The sequence below is a fragment of the Choloepus didactylus genome, chromosome 15 (assembly GCF_015220235.1).
Source record: "Choloepus didactylus isolate mChoDid1 chromosome 15, mChoDid1.pri, whole genome shotgun sequence".
In the NCBI taxonomy this organism is placed as follows: domain Eukaryota; kingdom Metazoa; phylum Chordata; class Mammalia; order Pilosa; family Megalonychidae; genus Choloepus; species Choloepus didactylus.
Genome location: NC_051321.1, coordinates 37,106,920 through 37,122,301, shown reverse-complemented (window position 1 = coordinate 37,122,301; position 15,382 = coordinate 37,106,920). Strand labels below are relative to the sequence as shown.

General features: G+C 37.8%; 1 protein-coding gene across 1 annotated transcript in view; it reads right to left on the bottom strand.

The window, feature by feature from the left end:
* Positions 1–11,446, bottom strand: part of TM9SF3 (transmembrane 9 superfamily member 3) — a 74,068-nt gene extending 62,622 nt beyond the window's left edge. The window contains exons 1-2 of the mRNA XM_037804361.1: positions 11,186–11,446; positions 2,547–2,742 (exon numbers count right to left, since the gene is read on the bottom strand). Coding sequence (XP_037660289.1) covers positions 2,547–2,742; positions 11,186–11,281 — 292 coding nt within the window. The 5' untranslated portion in view covers positions 11,282–11,446. The remainder of the gene's footprint in view (positions 1–2,546; positions 2,743–11,185) is intronic.
* Positions 11,447–15,382: the final 3,936 nt, after the last annotated feature.

Sequence of the window (15,382 nt, the reverse complement as noted above, 5' to 3'; positions counted from 1 at the left end):
TTTTTATTCTTTCTGGTTAAGAAAAATGTTCAAAAATAGATTGGAGCGATGAATGCACAATTATATAATGCTACCATGAAGTTCACTGTACATCATGGATGACTGTATGGTATGTGAACATATCTCAAAACCAAATTTAAAAAAAAAAACAAAAAAAAACCTTAAGTGAGAGGTATCCTGCATTAGACTTAAACTATCACTAGTTACTTAAAATAGTCTATTTAACTTAGACTTTATTTAATTTAATATTTCGTGAGGCTCACTTTACAAAACAATACCAATCCATTTAGCTGGACAAAATCTACTAGGTCAAAAAGCTGTGTATGTGTGTGTGTATGTGCGTATGCACATGTATGTGTATATGTATGTGTACACAGTTTTTTCTGGTTTCACAATATTTGTGAATTTTTATTTTCTTATTTGAATATGCCTTTAGCTGAAATTTTGAAATAAAATATTTAAGGGATAAAAGGTTACCAATATCAATATTTCTATATTTCTATAGTTCACACAGAGTCAGAATGCTTTCATTTCTATTATATTACTATGCTGTGATATACTTTGGGCAAATCATTCCACCTCTAGGCCTTGGTGAGAGGGAATCGGATAAGACAATCTCTGTGCTGCATTCTACGATACTATGAAAACCAGGAAGCCTCCTAAAACACTGTCATAGTATGATCAACTTTTATCTTTGAACAGGACAAGCAAAAAGCTACAGTAAAGGGGAAAAAAGAAATCAAATTGGCATTTACTATTTTATCTGGTCAACTTTACTTAATTGTTCCTTTAGCAGCATTCATGCTAGAGGTGCAAACTGACAAGATCCTAAAAAACTGCCAACTCCTGGGGAAATAACAGGTGGCCAGCTCTTTTTCCTTTACTCTAAAGGTACTCTGTCGTCTGACAGGAAAATAAAGCCCACCTAATATCCCATGAAAACCATTTCTCTCCATTTACATAATCTTTCCATATCAACCTCAAGGAACTGATAAAAGAAGAAAGATTAAAAGAGTTGAATAAGTCAACTCTTTAGTAAATGAAGGTGAAGATTTCAAAAATTGATAAAAGCTGTCCGTATTAGCAAAGTAGGACTCAGGGTTTCTGCCTATTCTCTCTCTCTCTCTCTCTGGTTCCTCTTTAATAAACTGGAAATGTACACCCAATAAGGAAAAGGGGAAAGTATGGGGATAAATGTAGCACTAAGGTTCTCAAAGATCACATATCCCAGTCTAAGTTTTCTCATTATTTGTGATTAAATATTTAAATCACCTAATTAAATTAAAACAAGAGCCTCAGAATATAGTGACAATGATTCATAAACTTATAGGTCATGCTACTATGGTTTAAATTTACAACTTAATTTTATAATTAAACTCTAAAGAATATTATGGAGGAAAAAAATGACCACAAATACACACACACACACATACACAAACACACACACACACACACACACCTCTTTTCAACAATAACAAGCCATTCCTAAAAGGAAGAAGAATAAAATTTAGCCAGATAAAATTAAAGTGACATTACCTTTTAAATATTTCATTTAACACCACCCTCCCCAAGTGTTAAAAATACCAGAAGTCAGTTACTATTCATTTCACAATTATTCATTGTGAAAACAATGAAGTCAAAATTGGAGTATATGACTTTACTAAAAGCAATATAGTAAAAGAAATGGGATTAAAATTCAAAGTTCCTAATTACAAGATCCTTGCTCAATACAAAATCAAAACATCTAATCAAAGATTCTCAGAAATTAAATTACTCAAGCTTCTGCTCAACAGTTTAAAAATACCCGTGTAGGAACCACTCTGACAAACTTCATAGAGGAAAGTAAAAAGTATAAATACACTTTTAAAGGGCCGGATAAAATAGAAACCTGCATAATAAATAGATAAATAGGATTTCTACCCAAGCGTAACAAGACTTTGACTAAAATTTCAAACCACTCTATGCTATAAGTTTTGAGAGGGTAAATTAATACATTGATAAATAGATGCTGAGCCAATAATACAAGTTTGAATTTGATGGTCTACACAAAATTTTTTAAGCATCCCGACACCCCAATATAGTCCTACACTTCCACTGAATCTATGAAGGCCTTATTGCACCACATATACCCAAATATTAAAGGGTTTACCAGAAAACACTTTTCAGAAAGAAATATGGTAGGGAAAAATAATTTTATTAACAATTATTTTTATCTTACAAAAACTCAAATCTTTGTTAGTTACTAATATATTTTTCTAAATGCAATACACTTAACTCACAGATTAAAACATTTTTTTAGAGCAATGGTCTCAATGGAGGGTGATTAGCAATATCTGAAAAAATTCCGGTTGTCACAACCATGGGGGATTGCTACCGGCATCTGTACTAGTAGGCAGAGGTGACGGATGCTGCTAAACACCCTACAATATACGGCACAGCCCTCCACAACAAAGAATTATCCAGTTCCAAATATAAATAGTGCCAAGGTTGAGAAATTCTGATCTAGAGTCTAATTTGTATTATAAAGACTATTCAAGTTAACTTACCTTTGAATTTAATATCCAGACCACTGAATTCCAATTCAACTCCTTGAAGTGCTTCTCCCAAAGTTTCATGGTAATGACTAATACTTTTTTTTGACCCCACACAGAATGGAAGTGAAAAGTACTTATATGTCTCTTGGCGATTATGGTAGGGCCCAACAGTATTCATCCACAAAACAACTTCCTCTTTATCTCGATACTAAAATAAAAAAAAAGCAAATAAGAATATGTTTAAAATAATCATTCAAATTAAAGAAATATTTGTTATTTGTTCTAAACAAAAGTGTTTGTACTATCCCTGTTCAGGGAACAAATAAATGAACAAATAAAACACTGCAAGTTTACTTTACATTGATGATTGATGTCCACACATTAAAATTGAAATTTCATGAATTTTAAAATTATATACTCTGATTGTGGTCTCAAGCAAAGCTACCTTTTCCAAACTCAGTTTTACAGAAGATGATGTTTAAACGATGTCCAATAGAGTCATAAGTGTATGTTTATAATTAATACTTATACTCTCAAATAACAGTAAATCTAGAACCAGCATGATTCACCACTCTAATATGGACAAGAAAGGAGGAAACAAAATCATTAGATTGTCCAGAACCTCATGGTAGTCATTAGAAACCCCAATAAATCAATGTTGCCAACAAGCAAAAAAATGATAAAACTTCATCTCCTTTCTACTCTTTTGTGCAGCCATGGTCAAAGTACTCGACTGGAAGAAATGACTAAACAAAAGAAGAGAAAGGCATACTATGAAACCTCCACAGCCCATTCAAGCCAACATTCCATCTTCCCTCTCCACCAGCCTGAAAGACTCTACTTCGTACGCATGTTTCTTTGAATAAGTAATTACAGTTCTATCCATTTGTGAATACTACATAACTAAATCCAGAGTCTAGTCCAATGACTTTAGGTAGGCAACATCACCCCTCCAAGCTGCAACTAGGGAATCTACCAAATATTTCTAAGCTCTCCTTGAGTTTAAAATTCCAATGATTTTATAAAAACAATTACCTGGGTAATATAAAAACTAGTTATCCTAATTAGCAATAAATTAAAGACAACAAAGGAAGCACTTAAATCGACTAGTAGTGCAGAAGTAAGGTAATTCATTGAACAACCATTTACTGAGTGCCTACCATGTGCCAACAACTGCGTTTGTAACTCAGTTTGTAACTCAGTATACAGCCTTAAACAAGGCAGCCATGTTCTCGGCTGGAGCTTAGAATCTAAAGGGAAAAATGGACATTGTATCAGCAATTTTAATAAGATAGGGTGCTATGGTGCATATAACAGAGGAAGCTGTCCATACATCCCAACTACCAAATCCTTATCTTCATTTCTGCATCTTCAACTAATATTTTCAATGAAAATCCAACATCTCCAAAACTAAACTCATCCTACCCTTTTCTATTCCTCATCTCCCCCTTTGTTTTTCTAATGGTACTACCACTCCCCCAGACATAGAGACTAAAATCCTAAGTCCCTTCTGCATTCAAAAAACCAAACACTGACTTATCTATCTTATTCAAAGAATTTGCTTCCTCCTTTTGATTCACACCATCACCACCCTAAGATCTAGTCACTTCATCTTCAAACATAATAAATGTTTGATAAATGTGCCATTGCTCATATAGGGTATTATCCAGGTCATCAAGGAAATAACAAACTATCTCACTTTTTGAATACATAAGAGACATACCAAGCATACTGTTAGGCATTAAAGATAATAAAGATAAACAAGATACCTTCCTTTCTTTTAAGAAGTTCACAATCCATAACTGAGTCAGACAGGTAAATGATCAGAGAAATAGTTATAAATAATCTTTATGTATTAAGAATGAATCAAAGGTCTGAATGTTGATATAGCCATACATTCCCATTCGTAATTACTTTTTTTTATTCTTTGGGAAGACAAACATGTATGCTACCACTCTTCCTTCCAATGCATATGCTCACACAGTACTAATCAACAAGGAACTCCTTTCTGCTAAACCTAGATATAACCTTAGAATCCTTCTCAAAACAGTGCTCTAAACCAGCCACTATTGGGTGACCAGGGTTGGTGTTAGAATTGAAACAGGTTCACCATTCCTGCCCAGACAGAAAGCACTCTGTGTAGTATAATTTACACATGAGAAAACACTGAACAAATGCTGAAATGTAAAGCTTATTAGCAACTTTGTAAAAAAAAATGTTCAGTGTGTGCACTGACTGACTGCAATAGTACCCTTCCAGAGAAATAAAAAAGAAGAGGTGACAGAACGCATCCAGATAAGCTTAGAACTTTAAGCAAGAGGGTCTATTAATAAGGACTTCGCTATTAATCTTGTAGAGTCTGCAGAAATGTTATGTGTGTTACACATGAAAATAAGCACATAACACTTTTTCTACCCTTTTAAAGGAATATGCATATTCCTTTAAAAATAGATAAAAATTTGAGCATAAATACTTGTTAAAACAGAACATCGATTTATTTTATATAAACTGAAACAGAATTAAAATAAGGGTTGCTATGTGTGTTAAATCACAGCACATTCTGAAGTCCCTATTAAGGGATGGTAAAGTTGTGCTGACATGATACAAACCGTACGTTACTAAAATCCATACCATTTTGTAGTTTTAATATTCCTTCTGGAAAGAGGACTGAAACGGTAATTAGAAAAAAGTATATATGTATGTATATGCATATTTAATATAAATATTAAGATAGGAAAGTTAGGGGTAATATTAAGGCAATGATAATGTCTCTTTTCTTTTAAATGGCTCCTTATGCAGACCATTTCAAATATAATGAACTGAACTCCTATGCAGAGCAACACTTAAAATTTTGCTTGCTTTTCATCACAGTTCTTGATTGTCTCAGAATAAGCGCCCCCAAAACAAGATCACAACAAGAGTTCTTTCTCAAGAGAGAAAATGTGTTTTAAAATACAAATGCCTTGAAATTAGAAAATATCAAAAGGAAGGCATCACACAGTCTATTAAGGAGAAATAATATACTTCTCTAAAGCTGCTGACAAAATCCCTGAGCAGAGCTGGGGAAACTGAAGAGTCCCAATGTGTGGGAACCAAGTGCCAGATAATGCTCTTCTCTCCATCTATGTCCTACTTGGGTACCCTTGGCCAAACATTCGTCTTACTCACTTTCAAAACATTCCAGGAAATCCTAGGAAGCTCTTTGTAACTATTTCCCTTGGAAAACTTTGAGTTGGCCAATAGGTACTTACTGAGAAAGGTGGCATTTCATACTTAGCTGCAGAGTATAACCAGAAGGGGGTAAAAATGTCAAAAAAATACAATCCCTGAGCATGGATCCTTCCGTATGAGGCCTCCTCTGAGAAGTGGCCAAATGACAGGAGGCCAGTTCAGGCTATTTGCATTCTTCACCTTTACCAAGCCTTCATTTTCCAACTCCCAAAGAGTTTCACTCCTGAACTCAGTATCTGAGCTGTCCACTCCAGCCAAAATGGTTTAGAACACTGTTTTACTTTCCTTTCCTGCTCCACCTCATTTCTTAGCCCATTCCTCCAAATCAATAATGCCACCCCTTCTCTCCACCTGGCCAAATTCTGCTTATCTTTCAAAACTGCTCAAATCCTCCCTTCTCTGTAAAGCCTTCCCTGATCAATCCCTAATATGACATGATCTCACCACCTTTTGTAATATGATTAGGTAACTTTTAATAAGCATATGTCATGTGCCAGGCATAGTTCTAAGGTCTTTATATGAACATTTAATCCATCCAAGACTCTAACAGATAGGTTCTATTATTTCCCCCACTTTACAAAAGCAAACAAACAAAAAAGCTAGGGTACAGAGATGTTAAATAATTTGTCCAAGATCATATAATCAGTACTAATTTTACAAGTTTAAGACTACATTTTTTCTTTTGCTAATCTCTAGTAAGTTATCATTAACTAAAGAGTAAAGGAAATATGAAAAAGTACAGTTGTACAAAAACAAAAGACTATACAGAATACTGAACAATTTTTCCATTTGAGCCTTTAATCCACCCTACAGGAAAAAAAACTTTCCTAAAAAGCCACTTGTGTTCTAATCTCTAAAGGAGTTACCTCTAGTCTCAAGAGGTCACCCGTGTCAGGTCTCCCTTACTTAAATGTTCTATAGATTGAGGGGGGTGGGGATGACAAAAATTTTCCTCTTGACATAGGTCATGGATTAATCTTTCTCAGGATGAACACCGTAGGTAATAATGTTACTGACATCCTCATGTAAAGTCTGAATAAAGAAATTAGAACTTAAATAGATAGGCAAAATCCAGGTCTGAAGATGTTTCAGAAAGCATCATTTCAATGCCTTTTAATTATTTATTTAAAACATATCAAAATTCCAGAGTTGTAATACATATAAATTCAAAGTATATTTTTGGATACAGTCTCTTGAGATAACTGCTGTATCTCAAAATAGCTTTGTAACTAAAAAAACTTTTAGTCTACTAGAGTACAGCTGAAAATAGGACAACAAATCATGGCATTTCCTAAACAACAGATCTATATTACAGCACTCATAAATTCAGTTATAGTAAAATGCTTATTCTCTTCACGATTCTTCAAATAACTTTTAAGAGTTCCTATACTCACACCAGTCACAAAAGCAAAGTGTGCCATTTGCCAAAGTAAAACAAACAAAACATTTCTAAAATCACTCAGTGGTGCAATACAAAGTGTTTATGGCAGAGGCTGAGCATAGACTATTCTAGGCACAGACTGGGTGTTGGAACATTAGAAGTTCTGAGGATACCAGAGGTATAGTAGGCTGCAAAGAAACAGGAATTTAGGCTGAGGCAGGGGCCCTGAATCACAAAAGGCATCTCTAAGACTATGAACTGTAAAAAAAAGCAATGACCTGGGTCTGTTCATTGCTTATAGTAATAAGCAATAGGGTTTCATACTTCCAACACTGCATATACTTGTATCTAGTATCTCCCTAACTACTCAACACTGATTAAACAATTTATTGTGCCAAACAGAGCATTTAAGTATGTAGCAAAAAAAAAAAAAAAAAAAAAAATGTTGACTGTGATCTTGTGAAGAAACCAAACCCATAAAATATAAGGCCATAGTACAAATCATAAAATGCTTTACCCTTCACGTATTTTTTTTTTTTATGATGCTGACATCTTTCTATATCATTACTGTGGAAAGAATATGTACAAGATAGGTAGAAAAGGACTAAGGATCAGGAAATTCAGATTCTTTCTCTGGCACTGGGCCAGTAACTGGGCCTCTACAGGTCATTAGGAAAATGAGAAGTTTGAATTAAATGATCTCAAGTCCTTTTCTTGTCTGAAATTCATGATACCAAATTTGAAATTTAAAAAAAAAAAAGTTCTTTAGGGTCTTAGGAGACGTGGTAATCTAACTCTAGATGCATCCATGTGCTTTCTGTTTCTGAAAGCCAAATAAGCATAAACCATACTCTACCTTTCACTCACTTTAAAGAGTTCTTTTTATGACTCTTCAATAACTTATTAAAAGCCCGCCTTTCATGAAATGTTCTTTTATTATTTTTTCAAACAATATGCCCTGTAATCAATGTGTGATTCAACTTACTAAAATTGACAGGAACATATCTGTATATATTCTAAATGTGTATATATTCTAGAAATCAACAGTACATTTCCTTCACATCATTCTTCTGAGAATATTAAAAGAGCTTTGGATAAATAAGCACATAAAATATTCCACATGTGTCAAATGGTCAACTGAATACTAATTCAGTAGGTAAAGTAAGAGAAAGAAGGGGTTCTGTGGAACTGCAAAAGGTTCTTTCTCAGGACCAGTTATATAATTTGCAGGACCCAGTGCAAAATAAAAATGTGGGACCCCTTGTTCAAATTAGGAATTTCAAGATGGGAACAGCAGAGCAGTAAACCAAGCACAGGTGCATGTCCAAAAGGTCAGCCCTATCCCTTCTTAATGCTAACCCAACATCTCAGTAACAACCCATTATGAAACTAGACTTATCCACACATTTCTTTCTTTAAGCACTTAAAAACACTAGCAACACAGAGAATTATCAGTCTTAATACCAATGTTTTACTGTTCTATTTTTAGGATAAAGGGCTATGGAGCATATGAGCTGAGAGTGTAGAAGATCATTAACTAAGAATGCCTGGGTTCAAATCCCACCTCCACGCCAACAGGCTGTGCTGTCTTGGGCTAGTTACTTAACCTCTCTGGCCCTACTTTACTCAGCTCTAAAAGGGCATAGTATCATCTACCTCACAGGATTATTAATATATGTTTAAAATATGAGTATTAATATATGTAAAGCACTTAGAACAGAGCCTAGCACACAGTAAATGCTACATATACTGTATTCATTATTCTTTTTTACCTGACAACAGTCTTCACAGAAAATTAATCTAAAGAATGAGTTCTGGCTTTTGAAAACTGCCCTTTAATAATTCAGTTCCACAAGTGTATTTATTAAACACTTATTCTAAACTCAGCAATCTTTCATTGGCAATTTGTCCCTTCCACCTTCAGTATCATTCTTTTCACTAGCTACTTCAGCCTCTTGGTGGAAAAAAAAATTCACTTGACCATCACCCTTCCAGCACTATTATATGGCTAAGATGAATGTCTATTTTTCAAGAAATATTTCTAGAAACATGAAAGAAAATAAGATGTTGGCTTACAGCAAAAAAAAAAAAAAAAAAAGATATTTATATTTTATACTTGTATCTTAATGTTATTCTTTCTGTAACTTTTTTTTTCTTTTTAAATAGTGGGTATTAAATAACGTGTAACCAAGTGAGAGTAGTTCACTGTAGACAGATTAAAGAAGTGAAATGCCATGGATTCTAAAATTTTCTGCCCAGCAACCATTTCTTACATACCACAGTCTCTTCTGTGGCAATCCACAAAAACCCTTTATATTTCATCAAATATTTTCTAGTCAATTATAGCATGTCATAAAAAAAAAATATATATGTCCCTGGCAATAAAATTTCACTGAAACTAGTATTTACACCTTAAATTTGTAAATTATCCTAAGGCCTGTGTCCACCTCCAATTAAGAAATTTTAATTTCTAATAGTTTATCCTAGCCATAGAAGGATAAAACACAAGATTAAAAAATAGAATACTACCTTTAAAATTTGCATGCCTGAATGATGGAACCATAATTAAGAAAGAGTTCTGAGTTTTACATGGTAACTTTCCTTTAAGTGCTCAAAAATTAGCAAATATTAACAACAATCTCATTAACGAAAAAGTAATCAAAGAACCCAATCTATACATGGTTCCTGTATATTATGTGAAACAATAACAGTTCTTACACCTTGAGACAAGTTACCTGGTAGAAGCAGCAGTAAGAAATATTTTTAAATTTAACCATTTAACCTCTGGTAATAAGTATAGCACACAAAAAACATGTCACCCATTCAGAATTTGTGTCTCTAAAAAATATACAAGTAAGAAGTTTCTGGCTGTGATTGAAGGTAAAATGGCCAAAAGTTTAGAGCTTTTATTAGCTAAAATGAGAGCCCTGCTAACCCAGGGACTAGCAAAAAAGAAAACTTGTTCATTGCAAATAAAATCTAAAGTAGGGTCCATTAAATAGATAAGGACAATTGCTTCATATCCTCACCAAAAATGACTGAAGACTACCCCCAAATCTTTCAGATTTAGTACATACACAACATCTCACACATTGTGAGCCAATAAGGAAAATAAACAAAATCCTATTAATGAGTAAAGGTATACAGAAAATTATTCTCCAAGCCACCTCTCATTTACATGACTTTCCTGAGTTGCTCACATCTACCATCCTGAAAACCATGGAGTTATAGCCCTAAGTGAAAGTCACTTGGAGAGTTGTTATTATCCATGCTTTGATGTGAAAACGCCAATTAAATAAACTTCCAATCAATTTTAGCACAAATTCAAAAGGGACTGTTCCAGACCCCACATGAAGACTGGAAAACTCAACATTCGTCTCGCTCAGAAGATGCCCTAGAGACCACTGGGGTGGAGGCCTCTATCTAGAGGCCAGAAGAGGGAGAGGAGAAAGTTAAAGAAAGGCCTCGGATTGGGTACGTGTGGGCTGCGTGCGTGTACACGTGTAAACTGTTCTTCACCCCAAGTTTATTAATGCTGTACTCATGCCAAGGTTTTGATCCTGCTTGGGCGGGGGGGGGGGGGGGGCACGCGGTGAGGTCCATAAATTCGTGGATAATTCCTGGTTAGCGTATGACGGGTAATAGTGATGCATCCGTCTTCTTCTATGTCGTAGCCCCCAATAACAGAAGAGCAGCCTAGCCTACCTTCGGCCCCCACTCCCGCCGCGAAGTGAATCGACTCTCACCAGGCTCCTCCCGGGCCCCAGAACCCCAAACCCAGGGATGCAGCGCCACTTAGATCGAGGTGGGAAAAGGAAGTCCAGGAACCCGGGGCGAGGAACCCTGTCCCGGGAGCGCACGGAAATGCCTCCTCCCAGCGCTCGGGGTTCCTGCTCCACCAGGCCCAACCGGAAGAAGCCCTCGAGCGGCCGCGGGACTAGCCGGGGCAGCGAGGCTCTCCAGGCCGCGCCAGGCCTGCCAGGTCGGTGAGCCGGAGAGCCGGCTGAGGACAGCCGCGCCGGCCGAGGACGCCTCTCACCGTGTGCTCGTGCTCGTCGGCCCTGGTCCGGGGCAGCAGCAATAGCAACAGCGCGGCGGCCGCCACCACGCCGGGAATGCCCAGCAGCGGCCTCATTCTCCGCGCTCCCACCGGCCCGGCGTCGGCGCACCGACTCCTCCGCCGCCGCCGCAGCCGATTCGCATTCACGGGGCGCGCAGAAACGAACAAGGCCAGGGCCCAGCCGCTGCCTCCACCGCGCTGCCGCCGCCGCCGTCACCGCCCGCTCCCGAACCTCCCCCGCCCCCCAGGCACCTCCTCAGCCTCTTCCTCTGACTCAGCCACGTCATCCCGCCACCCCGGCACACGCCGGAAGTGCCTCGCGACGCGGGGTCGCAACCGTCGCCGGCCGCCGGGCCCGGCAGGCACACTCTCCCTGCCTCCAAAGGTCTCTCTCGGGCTACTCCGAGGCCGCTTGCAGCTCGGGCTTGTGTCTCTCGCGGATGGTCAGGCCTCCATCGTGCTGCGTCCCGGCGCTTCGGGTAGTGTGACCTTAGCCAGGATGCTTAACCCTTCCGGCTTATCGTCTGACCTGCCGCCATGAAAGAATCATGCACTGTGGGAGATTGTTCAGCTTATACAGGGTTGCACCAGCGTTTTAAAGTCATTCAACATTTTTTGCCTATTCCCCACTATTCAAGAAATGCTCGTTGAAATTCTTGCTCATTTTACTTATTTCAAAAATTTATTTTATTTATTTTAATATTTTATTTATTATTTTTAAATTATTATTTTGCTTATTTTATTTTATAGGTTACTTGTTTGTTGGTCTCCCATACACAGATGTAAATACCTCTTGTGTGTGTAAACTCGGAGAGTAGGGATCTTAATAATGGCCATATTTGTTGTGCCTAGAAGAGTGCCAGGCCCACGGTTGAACAAATATCTGAATATGGCATCACCTTCTACACAGTCCTCTAAGCCAAAAATCTGAAACTTAACCTCAGATTGTCTCTTGTAGTCAGTTTCTAGCCTTTGGTCTCTTAGGTCTCAATAGTTTATTTTTCCTCTCCTAACCCTGCAAATAACAACCAATCTTCCATAACTTATTATATATTGCAGCAGTCTCCTAACAGAATCCCTGTCACCTATCTTCCTTCCCTCTCTGTTTATCCTCTCCAAAGAGTGCCAGAGTGGTCTTTCTACAAAAAAGCCTGAGTATAGCATTCTCTTGCTTAAAACACTCCTTGAATATTGGTTTGCCAGTTTGAAACTGTTATGGACACAGGAAGAGCCATGATCTTTTAATCCAATTTTGTTGGGTGGAAACTTTTGATTGAGTGTTTCCATGGAGATGTGACCCCATCCATTCTGGGTGGGTCTCAATTAGATCACTAGAGTCCTTTATGAGAGCTCATAGAGAGAAGGAGCTCAGAGAAGCTGAGACGGACATTTTGGAGAGAAGCTAAGAAATGTAATCCAGAGTTTGCCCTTGGGAGAAGCTAATAGCTGAGACACTTGGAGATGCAGACAGAAAGACATTTGGAGATGCTAAGAGATGAAGCCCAGAGTTTCCCCGGAGAAGCTTAAGAGAGGACACACACACACACACACACACACCCGGAGAAGCTTAAGAGAGGACACACACACACACACACACACACACCCGGAGAAGCTTAAGAGAGGACACACACACACCCGGAGAAGCTTAAGAGAGGACACACACACACACACACACACACACACACACACGCTTAGAGAGAAATGCCGTGGGAGAACAAGCAAAGATGTACAGGAACTGAGAAAGAGAAGCTAAGAGACGTTTTGGAGAAAGCCATTTTGAAACCAGAACCCAGGAGAAAAGGACCAGCAGATGCCAGCCACATGCCTTCCCAGCTGGCAGAGGTGTTCCAAATGCCATCAGCCTTTCTTCAGTGAAGGTATTCTCTTGTTTATCCCTTAGTTGGACACTTTGATGGTCTTAGAACTGTACATTTGTAACCTAATAAATCCCCTATACAAAAGCCAATTCATTTCTGGTATTTTTCATAGCAGCAGCTTTAGCTAGATGTATTGAGCACTTTTCATCTGCCAGACACTGTTCTGAGCCCTTTACATGTATTGTCTCATTTCATCCTCACAACACCGTGTGACAGGCACTATTGGTATGCTCGTTCACAAATGAGGGATCTGAAGCACAGAGAGTAGCTTATTAAGTAGCTTACTGAAAAACCAGACCCCAACAGTCTGGTTCCAGAATTTTTTTTACTACTAATGGGCTACCAACCATATGGCCATTTTTAAAAATGAACTAGATCTGCATTGGACTGTCATGGCATGATATCCAAGAGACGTTTCTAAATGAAAAAAGTTGAAAAAAAGTATAATTCCATTTTGCCCAGTAATACATTAGTCTATCCATAAAAAATAATCTAAAAAACTATGACTCAAACCATTAACAGTGATCAACTTTCTACTTTGTACATGCCTGTTAATGCTTGAATGTTTATACAGTGAGCATGTGCTGCAAATATAGTCAGGAAAAAAAATAATTCCTTGCTGTCTTAGTTTGCCACGGGTGCCAAAACAAATACCACAGACTGGTTTGCTTAAATAATAGGAATTTATTGTTTCACAATTTTAGAGGCTAGAAGTCCAAAATCAAGGTGTTGACAATATCATGGCTTCTCTGAAGTCTGTAGTGTTCTGGTGGTGGCTAGTCAGCAACCTATAACTCATTCTCTGCCTCTTATCACATGGTTATCTTTCTCTCCATCCAACTATGTCCAGATTTCCAAATTTCCTTATTAGCATATTGGATTAAGGCCCACCCTGATTCAATTTGTCTCACCTTAACTACTAACATCTCCAAAGATTATGTTTATAAATGAGCTCACGTTCACAGGACTAGGGGCTCAGACTTCTTTGTGGTAGACATGATTTAATCCATAACACTTGCTAAAAGATAAAGCCCAGATTCTTTAGCCTGTTATGCATGGACCTGCACAGTCAGACCCCAATTTATCTCCCCAACTTTACTTCCACTAATTCCTGCACTCCAGCTTCACCCATTTATTTCCCAAATACCTCATTTTCTTTTACACCTTTGTGCCTTGACTCTTGATGTTCCATTTGCCTAGAATGCCCTGCTTCGCCTTGTCCATTAGATACTGTCCTTCCAGGCCTAGCTGAATTACCACCTCTTCAGTGAAACCTTGCATGATTTCCCAGAATAGTTGAACATCCCTTCTTATAGCATTTGGATGTTACATCTTAATCATAGGTTCCCATTTCCTTTTCTGTACTACATGCTGATCTTTTTGATGATAGAGACTGTCACTTATTATCTTTATATTACCAAAGCTTTTGGAATAGTGCTTGTGACATTGCAGACATTCAAAACTTTTTGCTTAATGATTGAAAGAATGAATGAAGGGAGAGATTAACAAGTGAGCAGTCAAGTTAACAGCAAGATTTAAATAACGTTTTCTAGCCAGTGTAAGAGACAGAGACATCACAAGGCAGTACATGATTAATTGCTGAATGAATCATACAGGCAGTAATTGCTATAGAAATCAGAGGAGGCTTCTTATACATCTTTGTATATCCCCCACAGCACCTAGCACAGTGACTTGCTCATAGTGGAAGCTCAGTAAATGCTCCGCGAATGAATAATCACTGCTTTTGAATGAAGCAATGATGGGCAATTGAACAAGCAGTACAAGTGCTGAATTAAGAAGGATGAGTGGTTTTTTGCTTCAACATCCATCACCGTCATCAGTAGATTTCAGGCGGCATTTTCTAGGTGTTTTGTGGAGAGTACTGGGCTGGCAAATGCTTCAGGGTAGGGAGGATACAAGAAAAAGTATAAAGTATTCGTTTGGGGGAGGGTAGACTTACAATGGGAAATAGAAACAACATAGAACAGGCATAACAGTGAAGGAAAAAGAACTGCACAAAATGTGACCAACTGTCCAAATATTCAACAGACAATATGAGCAATGGGCAATCAGAAGAGGAACCCTAATTTCATGGAGTATTTGAGAAAGTCTAATGGGGGGAAGAGGATTTAGGGCCATTAATTCAACAGCTGTTAATATCTACTATGAGCCAGAAACTGTGGTAGGTACTAGGGGTATGCTGATGATAAATGGCATTAGTCTGATAATAGCTGGTGTGCAAAGAGGTACAGGAGATAAAGTAACTGATTGGAGGAAAAGAAGTGTGGTTTCAAAGATC